This window comes from Mastigoproctus giganteus, chromosome 1 (genome assembly GCF_048544385.1).
Source record: "Mastigoproctus giganteus isolate SK-2022 chromosome 1, ASM4854438v1, whole genome shotgun sequence".
Classification (NCBI taxonomy): domain Eukaryota; kingdom Metazoa; phylum Arthropoda; class Arachnida; order Uropygi; family Thelyphonidae; genus Mastigoproctus; species Mastigoproctus giganteus.
In genome coordinates, this window is record NC_143575.1 from 204,475,032 (window position 1) to 204,491,158 (window position 16,127).

Here is a 16,127-nt window from a genome sequence, read left to right on the forward strand (position 1 = left end):
ATCTCCTATTGAAAAAAAAAATCTCCATATAGTCAGACTTACAGATAGCAATAATTGACCACCTCGCACAGCTGTTGATCTTTTCTGAAGAATATTTTCCTGTGAATACAGACATTGAAAATTACAGATTGATAGCTAACCCTTTCATGAAAAACCGCAACTCCTCTGAAAAGAACTGATTGATATCTCTTGTGACATGTCACTCCAAGTGTTTGTGTTCCACTTTCTTCGTTCTGGGCTAGTTTGTTGGACCCTTTCCCTAATATAACAGACAAAACAGTTTGTAAACTTTTGCCATTTGTGATGACTTATTTATGTGAACTTGGGTTTGCCAAATATTGTGGCACAAAATGAAAAAACAGAAACAGACTTGACACTTAAGCAGACATTCGCTGTCAGTTATCAGCTTTGACACCTAAGTTCGACAAAATTGTTGAAAATCTGTTGCAGTAGGTCTCTTATTAGATTCACTGAGTAAGTCTGTTTTTTATTTTTTAATTTGTAGTCTTAATAATAGTTAAATTTTTTTTACTTTAAAATTTTAAGAGTGGTGATTATTTTTTGGTTCCACTATAGCAGGAGTGGCCAACTTAATTTGTGATGTGATCTACTTTTTTCCTTCAAAATGTGCCATGATCTACCATCTCAAAAATTTCATTGCACAAGGTGCACAAATCGAGGGATGACTGTATATTTAAAATTCATCGTGATCGACTGAAATTAAATCCGCGATCGACTGGTAGATCGCAATCGACTCGTTGGCCAACCTTGCACTATAGTATGGTATACTCATGCAAAAAACTGAAAAATGCCCCTTTCTTAGTGTTCTGTGCCTACAATAATCTTAGGGGTACCCAAGGACCTTTCCAGACTTCCAGGGGGGTACTCTGGCCAAAAAGGTTGAGAACACTGGACTTACCCACTCTCATAATAATGGAATGGTGGTCTGTGATAATAGATTTGAGTTTCCTGCATATGCCAAATATAGTAACCACAGGTAGTATGGCAAAGATGTTTTGGCTACGAATTCATTACTCCAGAAGATGAGAACAGTTTGTAATTCTGTATCATGAAAACCTATAATTCCAAACAATTGAAACTACAACAATGATAATGACATTTTGCTAGATCCCTGGTGCTACCCACTTTTTGCAATGGAGCAACATGTTCTGTAGAGAGTTTTCTGTACTTTGATATCTCATTCCTTTTATTTCATAATGAAGTTTTCTGAGCAGTGCAGATGGTCTGCAAGAGTAGCTCATGGTGTCTTGTCAATGATATACATGAATTTTTCTAGCAGAGATAAGGAGGTGATTATCCCCTTGTATAAGGCAATGGTCAGGCCACACCTTCAGTACTGTATACAGGTCTGGAGGCCTCATTTTAAGAAGGATGTAGAGTTGTTGGAAATGAATATAGAGAAGGACGACAAGATTAGTAAATGGAACAAAGGGTTGCTCTTATGAAGAAAGGCTTAAGTTTTGCAGATTACAATGTCTGGAGACTAGGCACCCACGAGGTGATATGATTGAGGTATATAAAGCCTTGAATGGTTTTGAGCATGCTCAGTGCTGATGGGACTCTTCCTCTTGCTCAGAATAATCACCTGAGAGGGCATAAATTCAAATTGAGGAAAGACAGTTGCAGGATAGATGCACGGAAGTTTGCCTTTAGCCAGCGAGTAGTTGATTGGTGGAACAGACTTCCATCTTTTGTTATGGAAGTTGATAGCCTAAATAAATTTAAGGCTGAACTGGACAGGGTATTTGGAACAAACGGAGAGGTGAAATGGGAATGGTTTTTTTTTTTTTTTTTTTTGACTGATGCTGCATAAGCTTGCTTTCTTGCATCATATGCCTATGCTAATAAAAAGCTAAAGTAGCTCTTTGCTTTACAAGCAAAAGCCCAGAAAAGAAAAGTATCTTTTTTACTTGATATTACTAACCCTTAATAGTAATTTGAACAGGTGGTGGTGGCGGCAGTGTTCCTCCCTCCTCATGGCAAGATTGGAATGGTGGTAAATACCTGGGAGGTAAATATTTCTTCCCCTCACAAGAATTAAAAGGTGCTAACAGGGACTTTCAAAACTTTTCATCATTTGAGCATTAGCACTGCCTGCAAACTAGATGAATGTATGGATATATGCCATTCATTTGGTTTATGTTTACTGACAAGGTGTAAAGCTTTCATAAGTTCATTAACAACATTGCAAATTACTATATCGCTACATAAAGAGAAAAATGATTCAAATCTTTTTGAAATTTATGAAACAAAGTTGTCTTGTTCAATTTTCATAGATAGTGCTACCCTTGCAGTTAACCTAAGAGCTCAGCCTGACTTCTGTAAATTTTGATCCCTAATAAGAGTTCATTTAATTCTGAATGTGAAATTAATTTTAAAAAATTTCAAATTATTTTATTATTTTCATCGTGATATCAATTGAGGCATCACTGCTGTAGATGACTAGATGTCTGAATCCATAAATTGAGATGCTGCAGTCAGTTCATTGCCTGAGTTATTACTTGATGATTCTTCTTTCAAAATTTGTGCTTTAGGTGGTTGAGATATTGCTAGGTTCTCGTATCATTCAAACAGCAAGTAGTAAGTTTAGGTATTGTATGGAATGTTCAACTTTGAAGAAAAATACAGTTATGAGTCAAACAAAGATGGCAGTCATTTTTATTGTCTCCTTTCTCCATCTCATTGGAACAGCAATTAATGTTGATGAATGCAAACCTCCGAAGCCATCCTTTCAATGATTTAGCATATGAATTCCAATATATAGGGGGAAGCAAAATTAGGTATGAAGTGTTGCTGTTAAATAATGAGACCGTGCGTGCAGCCACTACACACTAAGCCACCTTTGAAACAAAGGCATGGCAGTTGACCTTACATGTCTGCCAAGTCACGTTCCAAACATGCTCATTCGCTTTGCAGTGAGACAGGTTTTATTTACTTTATTTTTGCAGTTTGTCAGAAAAATGAGAGACAGAAGACTCGAACAACAAATCAACCTCAAATTTAAAAAATATGCTAAAGAAAACACCAACTGAAAGTTATGATTTGTTGCATCGTTTATGGGGTAGATGCTGCGTTGAGAGCTCATGTGTTTTTTGCATGGCATAAAAGATTTTTAGAAGAAAGAGAGAATGTGGAAGATGATGAATGACCAGGCTGTGTTGCTACCCATGAAAGCTGATTAAAATGTGGACTGGGTAAGGACATTGATTATAAGTGATCATCGTTTAAGCATTCGAATGGATGTATCAGAACTCAATATGGATAAAGAAACAGTTAGACAAATTTTAATTGAAAATTTATGCCTAAGAAAAGTGTGCGCCAAGATGGATGGTGCCAAAAATTTCAAATGACGATCAAAGAATGAGAAGACTTCAAGTTTGTGAAGATGTTTCGAAAAAAATTGTAAAAAATCCAGACTTTCTGAATACTGTAATTACTTGCAATAAAAGCTGGTTGTTCCAGTACAACCCAAAAACTAAAATACAGTCAGTGCAGTGGAAGACAAAACAGTCCCTTAGACCAACAAGCAAGAATGTCAAAATCAAAAATGAAAACCATGCTTCTTATTTTCTTCAATATTAAAGGAATTATTATGGCTGAATACTTTCCACCAAATCAGAATGTCAATCAAACATACTACATTTAAGTTCTGTCAAGGCTGTATGAAAAAATCTGAAGGAAGAGACTTGAATTGTGGAAGGATGATTGGATGCTCCATCAAGTCAATGCTCTAGTAGCACACAATGTGCTCTCTGTTTGCCAGTCTCTGGCCAAAGAACAAATCCCCTCTGTGTGAACATACCCTGCTTGTGAGACCTAGTGACTTGACTATCTCCTTGTGACTTTTTTCTCTTCCTTAAACTGAGAAGTGCACTTAAAGGAACCCATTTTTAGTATGTCGAAGATGTTCAGAAAAACAGTCATTTATGAGTGGTATTGCCATTAAAATGGTGGAATTGATGCTTTTGAGGATGCAATTATGTGGTCACATGAAACTGTGTCCAAACTAAATGAACATTTGGATCATTATGGGTCACTCATGAGCTGGATTTAGGGAATAATTTTGACATAGTTTATTTATATTTCAGCAAAGCATGTGACTCAGTCCCACATGAGTGGTTACTTTATAAGCTGGAACAGGTTGAAATCACAGGGAAAAATCCTTAGATGGATAGCAGGATGGCTTTAGGGCAGGATGCAGTGGGTTGTGATAAATGGTTATTCTTCAGATTGGGTTAATGTAAGAAGTGGGGTTCCTTAGGGATGAGTATTGGGACCTCTGTTGTTTTTGATTTTCTTAAATGACATTGATGAAGGGATAGAGGGCATGATGTCTAAATTTGCAGATGAGGTAAAGATTGGTAGAGTAGTTAATGATGATGCCAAGCAAAGCTTCTTCAGAGTGACCTAGATAGACTTCAGGGATGGTCAGAAAAGTGGCAGCTTTGCTTTAATCCAACAAGGTCTTATACCTGGAGAACAGTAACCCTTAAATAACTTATACACTTTCATGAATGCATTTGAATATTCCTCACAGAATTCAACAAGACAGTGTTTACGAGAACTGCAAATCAGTCAGTTGAGTGTTATAAGAATCTTGGTGAAGTTGAATTAAAGTCAGTAGTGGAAGAAAGGAACTTGGGAGTTATGATATGGTCAGACATGAAGTTCTCCATGCATTGTAGACAGGTTGCAAGGAAGGCCCATGGTGTCCTATCAAATATTCGTTGAACATTTACTAGTAGAGATAAGGGCATCATAATCTCATTATATAAGGCTATTGTTAGACTGCATTCGGAATACTGTTTTCAAGTATGGAGACCGCACCTAAAAAAAAAAAAAAAGACATCGAGGGTCTTGGAAGGGTCCAAAGACAGGTAACTTGCTGGTGAGCTCGGCAAAACGGTGCCCATATGAGGAAAGACTTCTAATATGTGGGTTGCACTGCTTGGGAACTAGCACCTTAGAGGAGACTTGATTGAGGTGTTCAAAGCTCTGAGAGGCAAAAGTAAAATGAATGAGGATGAAATTTTCATGGTTATAAATGATTCTAGAACTAGGGCCCATAAATTCAAGTTTCAGGGGGAGATGTTTAGACTGTATTGCAGGAAGTTTTTATTGAATGGAATATTTTACTGGAAATTCCAGTAATTTCAAGTAAAAATTCCATAAATTCCTGGAATAAGTTACCTACCTAGATGGTTGAGGTTTACAGTTGGGGGAAATTCAAAGGTCAGCTGGATACAGGATGCGATGGGATTACCTACGGAATGGGGGAAATACATTTTCTTTTATTATTTATTAATTATTCATTTAATTTAATTTTTTTATTATTATTATTTTACTATTTTTTTTTCTTTTTTTTGGCTGTTGCAGCTAAGCCTTAGGCTTCCTTCCACCATAAGATCATTACTAATAGCATTAGCATTAGTAGAGGTATTTGATGCAAGAAAGCAAGCTTATGCTGCATCACCCCCAAAAAAAAAAAAAAAACCCACTTCCACTTCACCCCTCTGTTCGTTCAAAATACCTGTCCAGCTGAGCCTTAAACTTATTTAGGCTATCAACCTCCACTACAAGGGATGGAAGTCTGTTCCACCAACCAACCACCCGCTGGCTAAAGGCAAATTTCCGCACGTCTATCCTACATCTGTCTTTCCTCGATTTGAATTTGTGCCCTCTCAGGTGATTCTTCTGAGCTAGAGGAAGAATCCCATCAGCATTGAGCATGCTCAAACCATTCAAGGCTTTATACACCTCTATCAGATCATCTCGCTGGTGCCTAGTCTCCAGACACTGTAATTTGCAAAACTTCGTAAGAGCACCCGTAAGAGCACCTCTTTGTTCCATTCACTAATCTTGTTGCCCTTCTCTGTACTCGTTCCAGCAGCTCTACATCCTTCTTGAAATGAGGCCTCCAGACCTGTATACAGTACTCTAGGTGTGGCCTGACCATTGCCTTATACAAGGGAATAATCACCTCCTTATCCCTGCTGGAAACATTCCTGTATATCATTGACAATACTCCATGAGCTACTCTTGCAGCCCGTCTGCACTGCTCAGAGAACTTCATATCTGCTTGCACAACCACCCCCAAGTCCCTTTCATTCTCTACCACTGTCAGTGTAGTACCACAGAGTTGATACGTTGCTCTGGGGTTGCTGTTTCCCATGTGTAGCACTTTACATTTGTCAATGTTAAACTTCATTTGCCACCTCTCAGCCCATCTGCTCAACCTTTCCAGATCCTATTGCAGTAGCATAGTGTCAGTAGTGTCCTTGACAACCCTGCCAACCTTTGTATCGTCTGCAAACTTGGACATTAAGCTTGATATACTATCATCAATATCATTTATAAATACAGAAAACAATAATGGACCCAACACTGAGCCCTGAGGGACTCCACTAATAACATCAGTCCACGATGAGCAGTGTCCATTGATTACCACTCTCTGTCTTCTCCCCCTCAACCACCCCTTTATTCATAGCAGCAATTTGCCTCCAATGTCACACTGCTCCAATTTGTGTAGCAGTCTTCCATGTGCAACAGTATCAAAAGCTTTTCTAAGGTCCAAGTATATAATATTAAAGCTATTCCCTGCATCCAGTTCTTTTGTGACTGCATCATAGTATCCAATCAAATTGGTCAGGCAAGACTTCCCCTTAACAAAACCATGCTGTGTCCGAGCTATAACTGAAGTCTTGTCTAAATGATCCTGCAGTGCTTCTTTAACCAGTGCCTCCATTAATTTTCCTGGAACAGAAGTTAAGCTCACAGGTCTATAATTACTTGTGTCAGCCTTTGATCCTCCTTTGTGAATTGGGGTCACATTTGCACATTTCCAGTCTATGGGTACCTCCCCTGAGTCCAAGGAAGCTCTCATAATTATGGCTAAGGGTTTGCTTACTTCCTTTGCTGCCTCCTTTAATATAACTGGATAGATCCCATCCACCCCGGGTGCCTTTCTTGTGTTTATCTTCAACAGTTTCTCCTCCACTTTACTCTCAGTTATTTCAAGATTCTGTAGCTTACTACTAGAGTTGAATACACCTCTGGCATTCCCCTCGCTGAATAACTCCTCATGTGTGAATGTCGATGCAAAATATTCATTTAGTTTGTTAGCTACCTGAGCAGGATCATAAACAGTTGACCCATCAATATCAAGTGGACCAATCTGATTCATCTCCTTCCTTCTAGAGTTTACATAAGTAAAGAACTCTTTGCTGTTTTTCTTTGCATCCCTTGCCAAGGATTTCTCATAATCTGCCTTCGCCTGCCTAACCTCCTTTGTAACTTGGTTGCATATCAACTTGTATCTATCATAGGCTTCTGTGTCATGTGTTAATTTGTAAGTATCCCATGCATTTTTCTTCTCTGCCATATGCCTCATTAGTTCATCTGACATCCATTTTGGCCTGAACCTTGAACAATATTTCTTAGTTGGTATGTAAAGCCTAGTAGCTTCCAAGATAAGTTCTTTGAATGCTTCCCATTTTGAATTTGCTGTTGGTAACATCATCAGTTGGTCCCACTGTATAGAATTTAAATACTGTCTCAGTCCATCGTAGTCGCCTTTACGGAAGCAATAACCCTTCCCTTTACCCCTAATGGTAGTTACCTCTTTGAGTAAATCCCACTTCAGCACACTGTAATCACTGCCACCTAGTGGTTCATTTATCTGCAGATTCTTAATGCATGAAGAATCACTGCTGATAATCAAATCCAGAGTATTACTCCCTCTAGTTGCCTCCCGAACATGCTGATGTAGAAAACAATCATCCAATAAATCCACAAAAGCCTTGCTAGTGTGTGAGTGACCAACCCACAAATTCCAGTCAATATCTGGGAAATTAAAATCCCCCATTATAAGACTCTCTGATTTACTGGCCCACTCTATTTCCCTGTACAGTTTCTTATTATACTCATCAGAGTCATTAGGCCTATAGCACACTCCTACTCTCAATTTTGATCTCCCAATGCTTATGTCACACCAAACTGACTCAACACTGCACTGTCCAGCGATGTCGACTGGCTTCACTTCCTTGGTTTTTATGTGTTTCTTAACTAATAGCATAACCCCCCCCCTTCCTATCCTGTCTATCCTTTCTGTAGACGTTGTACTCCCCAAATTGCTGTTCTGCATCCCTTATATCTGTGTGACACCACGTCTCTGATATCCCAACAATATCTGCCTTTGATGTTTTGAGCAATACCTCAAATTCATCAAATTTATTTACTAAACTCCTAGCATTGGTGTACACGCAAGTATACCTGCACCTGTTTCTATTCTTAGCTACCCTAACACAACCCACGCAATGGCTCCCAGCAGTCTCTGAAATATCATGCATCTTGTTTTTCAGGCTTCTGCTCATTCTAATAGAAGCAGTGCAAGAATCTCTTTCATCTCTGCCAGTGGCTACTGTCAATCTATTGGTCTTTGTCTCCCCCTAAGCTAGCAGTTTTCCGACCCACCTAACACTGCCTCGATAGCATCAGCAAAAATTCTTGCACCCTTTCTATTTAAGTGTATCCCATCCCTGTAGAAGCAATCTCTCCTGTTAACAAGTACAGTCCAGGCTGAAAAAAATTTTACCCCTTGAGCCTTGCACAATCTTTCCAGGGCCGAATTGATCGAAAAGTCTCTCATCATATACTCCCTCCTATCGTGTCTGGGCAGAATTGCAGACACTTTCAAATTCAACCCTAATTCTCGGCTTTTGTTCAACAGTGACCTGTACTTGTTAAGTAATTCTGCCGGTCTCCTACTCTTAATATTATTAGTGCCAACGTGTACAACTATATCACCTTTTGTGCCCTTAAAAGATGATATTCGCTCTACAACGTCATCAACCTTTGCCCCTGGCAGACATACCCTGGTCCTGTTCCACCTATCCTTTTTACAAAGCATGTTCCCCGTTTCCCTGACAATAGAGTCACCAACAACTACTAGTTCCTGTAGGACGAGCGCATTCTGCCTTGGGGGTTGTCTCTGTGTCACGTGATGCCCAAGTGCAAGCTCTGGCATTGATGTGGGTAGCTGAGAGCTTGATGGGCCCCTCAATTTAGTTTCTTCGAGGGCATCCACCCTGTCCTTCAAGCTCTCATATAGGCCCACAAGAACGCTGTGTTGTTGCTTGATATCGATACACTCCTTGCATCGCGCACACACAAAGACATCCCCCATGGCAGTATCATGTCCCGTACCCGATTGCTCTGCAAACATCAAGCAAACAGTGCCTTTTATAAGGCTGTGAGTCAGAGGACAACTGCCCCCCTCAGTTCTGCTCTGAGCCACAGCACTTCCATTAGCTTGAGCCTTTTGCTTTGCTGCTCTGGTCTGAGTCATGATTCTATTAATTTATTAATTAATTATAATTAATTATGTTATGTTATTAATTATGTTAAATATAATTAATTATATTACGTTTGTAATCTAAGTCGTTATATGTATTTATTTAAAAGTACAATTTAACTGCTAACGAAGTTTAACTAACGCTATCTAGTACGGTATATAACTATCGTATCACAAAGGCGGGAAAGTTACGACGGTGAATCTACGGACACTTAACCTTACCGATACTTTTATGCAATTACAAGGCCGAGTAAAGAATAAATACACCAAATTAATCAGAAAATCACAAAATAATGTTATACTACTAAATTTAAATCAAAAGTTTTAGAAAAACAATAATTTCAAATCAATAAATAAGAAAAATCCACTTAGCGGCTTTGAACACAACCGTCTCCTAGTAGCCTCGTCAGCAGTCAATACCAATAATGACTGTGTTAGAACTTTACAGATTCAGTGGGATTGTTCTTGGAGACAGATATCTTGAAGTGTTAAGGAATTATGCAGTACTCAATATGAGAAAAACAAGTTTTCAGTTATGATTGTGTGTTTTCAACAATATGACACCACATTTCTGTACTGCTGTGTGACTATCTATACAGGTAATTTCATGAACAATAGAGTGCTTTTTAATACCCTCCAAGGTCTCAGTCCTCCCGTATATATTTTTGCATATATTTTTTTAAAGATAAGGTATGCATGCTCAAAAACAAAAAAAAAAAAAAAATTGGAGGATCTGTGGATGGCAATACTGCAGAAAACAAGCAGAATTTCTGCTGATTTGTATATTGTTTATGTAGGAGTATTGAAAAAAGATGGGTTCATTTTGAACATCTTAAATGAGTTTTTTCTTTTAAATAGAAAGCCAAACATGTAATTCAACTGTGAAATAAAAAAAAAAAAATTAAATTTATAATCAGATTCACAAATTATGGCTTAAAGAGTGTATACATAATTCTGACTCACCTATATATATATATAGCTCATCTTTTATCCTAATCTTCAGTTTTGCACCCTGAAGTATTATACACATGCTTGCTAAGCAAATGCCGTATACTTTGTGGTATAAATGCTTGTTTTTTGGATTTCAAAGTCACCACACACATGCCCACCCACACAAAATAAAATAAATCACAATAATTAGCACACTTTTTTGAGATATTTTAGGTAACACTATATAGTTAACTTTTCTGCAGTACATGAGACAGCAATTAAACAAAGATCAAAATTATCACACAACAGGCAGTAAGAAATCTGTAAGATATCTGGCCTCATATCATAGCTCATTTTTGGTCAATCAGTGCAGGGGCTAATGGTGTGATGATCATTATGATCATTTGAGTAACATTTAGCATTATATGCCAAATATAGCATATTTCAGTATTTAAAAAAACATGAAAATCAAGATGAGTTCAGGATATATAGTATGGAGGATTCTCAATCACTTTCCAGTGCAGTTTATTAATGGTTACCATGGTGTGTCAAGCTGTGTGTGTGCATGTGTGTACACATTTTCTTGTACAAAATGGCACCATCAGTCAAATGCCCTGTTCTTTTGTTTTTGGTGGCACATCAACTTTGAGGATATCTGTGCCTAATTGAGTGGAATTTTTTACTTGTACACATAGAATGGTACAAAAGCAATCCATGAGTCAAAAAATGACACAAGCATAACCTTCCCAGCACTTTCAAAAATGTTTGGCTGTGGTGATGACTGGTGTTTGCACTCATATTTTGCCACTTACTCCTTGGTTCAAAGTGCCTACATCTTGTCTCTTCTGCAATCATGTAATTCAAGAAGTTATTTTTCTTATCATATTTTGTTAGGTGCTGCAGATGCAATCTTGTTTACAAGCTTTTTTTGTTCTTTGTTAAGACACTTGGAAACTCACTTTATGCAGGCCTTCCTGTATTTAAATGTTATTGGATGTTGGTTTAGGTAAACCCATAGCTGATGTACAGCTCCCTGGCCACATCAACTTGCACTGATTCACCATGATGATGTCTGCCATGCAACATTTTTTTCTGTGATGACTGTGAGCCTGTCCTTGGTTGAAGGTCATCCTCAGGGTTTTCTTATACTATAATGATTTGCCTGTTCATACTCTTGGACATGACATAGTCATTGTTGTAGACCTTTTTCATACACTAGTGAATTTCTGCTTAGAGAGACACTCTCCATTGTATGAAACTGACTAAGACATAACATTTTGTCTCTTCAGCTGCTTTGCATCACTTTTTATAGTGTGTGCTATTGCTTATTGGAAGCATTATTACCAACCTCTAACCTTTTTTACACTTATTATGGCACATAATTTTAATTTAGACAATCAAAATCTCGTTTTCATTTGACTCACTTTTGTATTGCTGTTAAGAATTTTTTTAAAATTAATTTCATTTGATGTTCCTTTTAAAATCCTTTATTTTGTGCACAGGCAGGCCCACAGAATCCCTTTAAAACGCAACAGCAGCGAGCAGAGAAAAACACACTTGCTGGATTTGTTGAACCTGCTCATATCAATGACTTTCACTTTGAGTCTCAGCGAAGAACATTTGCAAGTTTTGGTAAGTTAAGAAAATTAACATTCATAAGTAATACGTCTAAACCCAATCTCTGGCTTTATTCATACTTTGATGATTTATGAAAAATTTCAGGCCGAAATTTAATCAATTCATAAATAGATGAAGAGAATATTATTGCATCAAAAAAAAAAAGTAATTTTTTTTATAAGTTTTAGTTTAGTTTTTTAGTCTTTTTTGTTTTACAACTTTAAAAAAAAATTTTTGATTTGATTTGATTTTTGACAGTAATTTCACTCTTACTGTTAGTTAGGCAGTAAAGTCAAACTAAGAACAAATTAACATTTAAAAGCACTTATGTGTAAATTTTTCATTTTTGCAAAACTTCAAAATACCATGAATAAATTTACTGTCCTGTTAACTGTGTTGTTTGAAAGTTGCAAACTTTTTATTGCTGACATTATTTCACTTAATTTGAAAATACAGTAGACTCTCAATTTTCTGGGATAGATGGTAAAAATAAAATCCCGCATAATTGTTTTCCTGGTTAATCCAAAAATATCGAAAAATGTTCAGCAACGTACCTAATAAATATGATGATAGATAAAAAATCTTACCATGCTCTACTTGCATGTACGGGGATGCTTACTCTATCGTCCCCATCCTTCTACCTGTTTCTCCCCAGTTTTCAGTCTCCCCTCTCCCCCACTCTAACTGAACCAACCAAATATGGCCCTAGCAATGCTGCCAAATTCTAATCACATCTAAATTCAACTGCTTTCTCGTAAAACTCTTTTGGCCTTTCCAAATTCTAGCATTCACCCTATTTTATATATATTGAACTTACCACTGAAATCCTCAGAAATTAGGTGGTGGGGCCTGCCAGAGTACTTAAATAATCTGCTGTGTGCCTGGCCTGCCTCCTTGTGGCAAAGTATGTGCAAAGGTGGGTCCCAATAGGAGCTCAATGGCTAAATGGTCAGAGAAACAACAGAACATAACACTACACAACAAACCACTCCCCATGAACTTATTAAATCTCTGGCCTCCACAGAGTTCTATGTCACACGTACAAAGAATACAATGTAGAGATGGGGGAAACCCCTGGTGCCATCAGACAGCTAACACACTACACTTTACTTTATTTATGCACATGTGTCCAATACGATGCGCACATAGATATAAAAACATACCTCTAGGTAATGATGTATGCTTGCATTGGCTGCCAATGGAAGTGCACAATAATTTTCACAATATTTTTTACAAGTTTTGTTTTAACTTAAAAAGTCTATTGATATCTTTAAAACATGTTTTGTTTTTAAAATAATATTTTATATTTTAATTTTATAGGAGAAAAATAGGAAAGATAAGCGAAAATCAATTCACTTAGGTAAAAAACAAAGTATAGATTTGTTTTTTGTCTTTTGCAACTTTTTGACGATCGGCACTTTGAATATTTCTTAAAACCATTTTTCCTCCAGAATACTATCGTTTTGCTGCTCAAGGTAGTCAAGAAGTGTTTCTGCATGGTTTAAAGCAACACTGTGGCTAATTTTTTGTGAAAATATCAACTCTTTTTCCTCTTCTTCAGGTTCACCATCATTATTTAGTGGTGGTGTAATAGTAGTTGTTACATGATATAAAATTTCTTCATCATTAAGTACTTCATGGCCAGCTGAATCTTTGTCAGAATTAAGCCAATCATGAACTGATTGCTTATCGACATCCGTGTTCCCCAATTTGTTGTAAATTTTGTAATATTTCTGATACTAGATCTTCACAGTTTTCTTCAAATCCTAGGAATCCTTAATCATATCCTGGTAAAATTTTATGTCAAGACTTCTTTAAGGTTATGCTTTTTATTGATTTCCATGCTGCTGAAACTTTGTAAATTGCATTCAATACGATCAGGATTTTCCAAAATGTCAATAGCTAGACATTTCCAATACAATTCTGTTTCATTGGCATTGTAATAAAACTCACTGGTGAATTGTTGGCCGGCCGGCCGGCCGGTGCATCACTACTTAGTTTTTCACCTTGAATGGCAATTTGACAAATGCCATGCCTCTATTTAAGCCACGTCAACCACCTTGAAGATGTGGTAAAATCACTCTGCAATTTTAATTTGTCAAAAAAATATTTTTCCTTGGCTCTTCTGCTGTTTGTTAGCTAACTCAGAACACCATTGCCTTGTCGAGGTCTTTGTATGTAGACTGTTTCATAATTTTTTTGATAGTCATGCCTTTAATGCTATCAGATGTGCCTGCAAAATCGAATAGCTTCCCTTTATTTTTTTACAATGTTGCGTATGGTTTGGTCACCAACATTATAATGGTTCATTAGAGATTTAATGGAGTTTTCAAAATTTTCAATAATTTCAAGTTTTTATTCATTTGAAAGCACAACTCTTTTGTGTTTACCCATCATTTTCGTTATTTCTAAACAAAAAAAATAAATTAATAAATTAAAAAATAAATTATAAAAAAGTTCTCGCTTTAATGAATTCCTGGGTTTACGAGTTTTTTTTTCTCAAAGTATCAAGTATCAACAAAATCGAAAATATGAACATTAATTGCAAAAAATGAATGTTAAACATTCATAAATACTGCATTTCAAACCAAACGCGTAGCTATACAATACAGTGTACCCAGCTTTAAGATATTGATCTGTTCCTGAGACACCATCGTATCTTGAAAATATTGTAATGTGAACCCAATAATGCATTTTTTTGGTAATTCATTCCATGACCTCAAAAGTTGAAATTTTTGCTATATAACTCTTTTAAAGGTTGTTTATATAGTGCAGATTGTATTAGTTACCAATTCAAATCACTAAAATGCACTACACTTTCATCGTTATCATATGTTCTATTATAAGAACCAATTTTGAACGGCTTTGTGACTTTTTCTAAAGCACATTTCTGGAGGTCACAACCATAAAACAATAAAAACAATTTGCACTTTCCGGTTTATTGTGCTTTTCTGTTACTGCAAGCAGTTATAAATGGGTAGTAAACTTGATGTTATTGCATTTGTGAAAATACTGATAGCTGGAATTGTGTGGTTTTTTTGTGTTATTATGGTGATATGTGTTTCCTCTTTACTGAAATCTACAATCGTATAAAAAGCATAAATAAATTTTCAGAATCTTCTCTTCATTCCTTTTTTTTTTTTTTTTTAAAGCTTCATAAACTTGTTACTCCATGCAAATCGTGTTAGTTGCAATTTGTCCGTTCCGTTAAAAATGCTTATGCATCTACTGAAATTTATAGAGAAATACCTCTGGAAACAAATGCCTCTTGAAGCATTTCTGAAGACGGCGATGACTTCTTGTGCAACAAACCAATGAGTGCCGAGCCAATAATGAGTGATCAACAAGTGTGCATTTAGTCGATGATGATGATGAAGAATAAACATTCTTTAACATTTGTAAGTCATAAATAATTTCTCTATTATATAAATTTGCTTGATTTTACAGGTTACATTTTCATTTCTTTGGATAAATCAATCATTGTTTAAACATAAACTAATTACTAACTAATTTCATTGTTGAGAATGTAACCCCTATTTTTAACATTATGTCTATGGGATTTCCTGCTTTACGAGTTTTCACTTTACGAGCGCACGCTAGGAACGAATTAACTCGTAAAGTCGAGAACTACTTGTGTACAGTAATACCCTGATTTACGCTACCCCGACTTACGCGAACTCGGAGTTACGCGGTTCTTGATTTTTTCATTTGGCAACGCTGCCGCCCACTATCTTCAAGGTCGTTTTTCATATGTTATTGATATACGGTGGGACGGCGGAGAGTGAGAGCGAAAGATGAACAAAATTCAACTTTGCTGCACATGAGCTGCACACATATACAAGAATTTGTATTCCAACTGTCATATTTGTATGTGTGCGTTCGAATTCATGCTCAACTTTTGTCGGAAATTACATCGTTTTCACGAGAGAAATGGATCGCGTCGGTCGAGCCATATACAGTCAGTCCTCGTATAACACGTGTTTACACTACACGAATTCAATCATACACTATTTATAAATACGGTAACGATATCTTATAATATAACACGAACCGAATTCGCTTATGCACGATTCGCCTTTGTATTTACAAGAAATGGCAGTCAAACGCAGAATCACCCCAACCGAACGCAACACGATAGGAATGAAGAGAAGATTCTGAAAATGTATTTATGTTTTTTTTATATCAGTGAAGGGGAAACACATTTCAC

At 36.8% G+C, this 16,127-nt stretch overlaps 1 protein-coding gene across 1 annotated transcript in view; it reads left to right on the forward strand.

Annotated features, from left to right (window-relative positions):
• The window catches only part of LOC150091459 (pre-mRNA-processing factor 17), a 176,578-nt gene that overhangs the window by 21,283 nt on the left and 139,168 nt on the right, over positions 1-16,127 (forward strand). Inside the window, exon 3 of the mRNA XM_090368490.1 lies at positions 11,806-11,935. Within this exon, the coding sequence (XP_090224616.1) occupies positions 11,806-11,935 (130 nt within the window). The remainder of the gene's footprint in view (positions 1-11,805; positions 11,936-16,127) is intronic.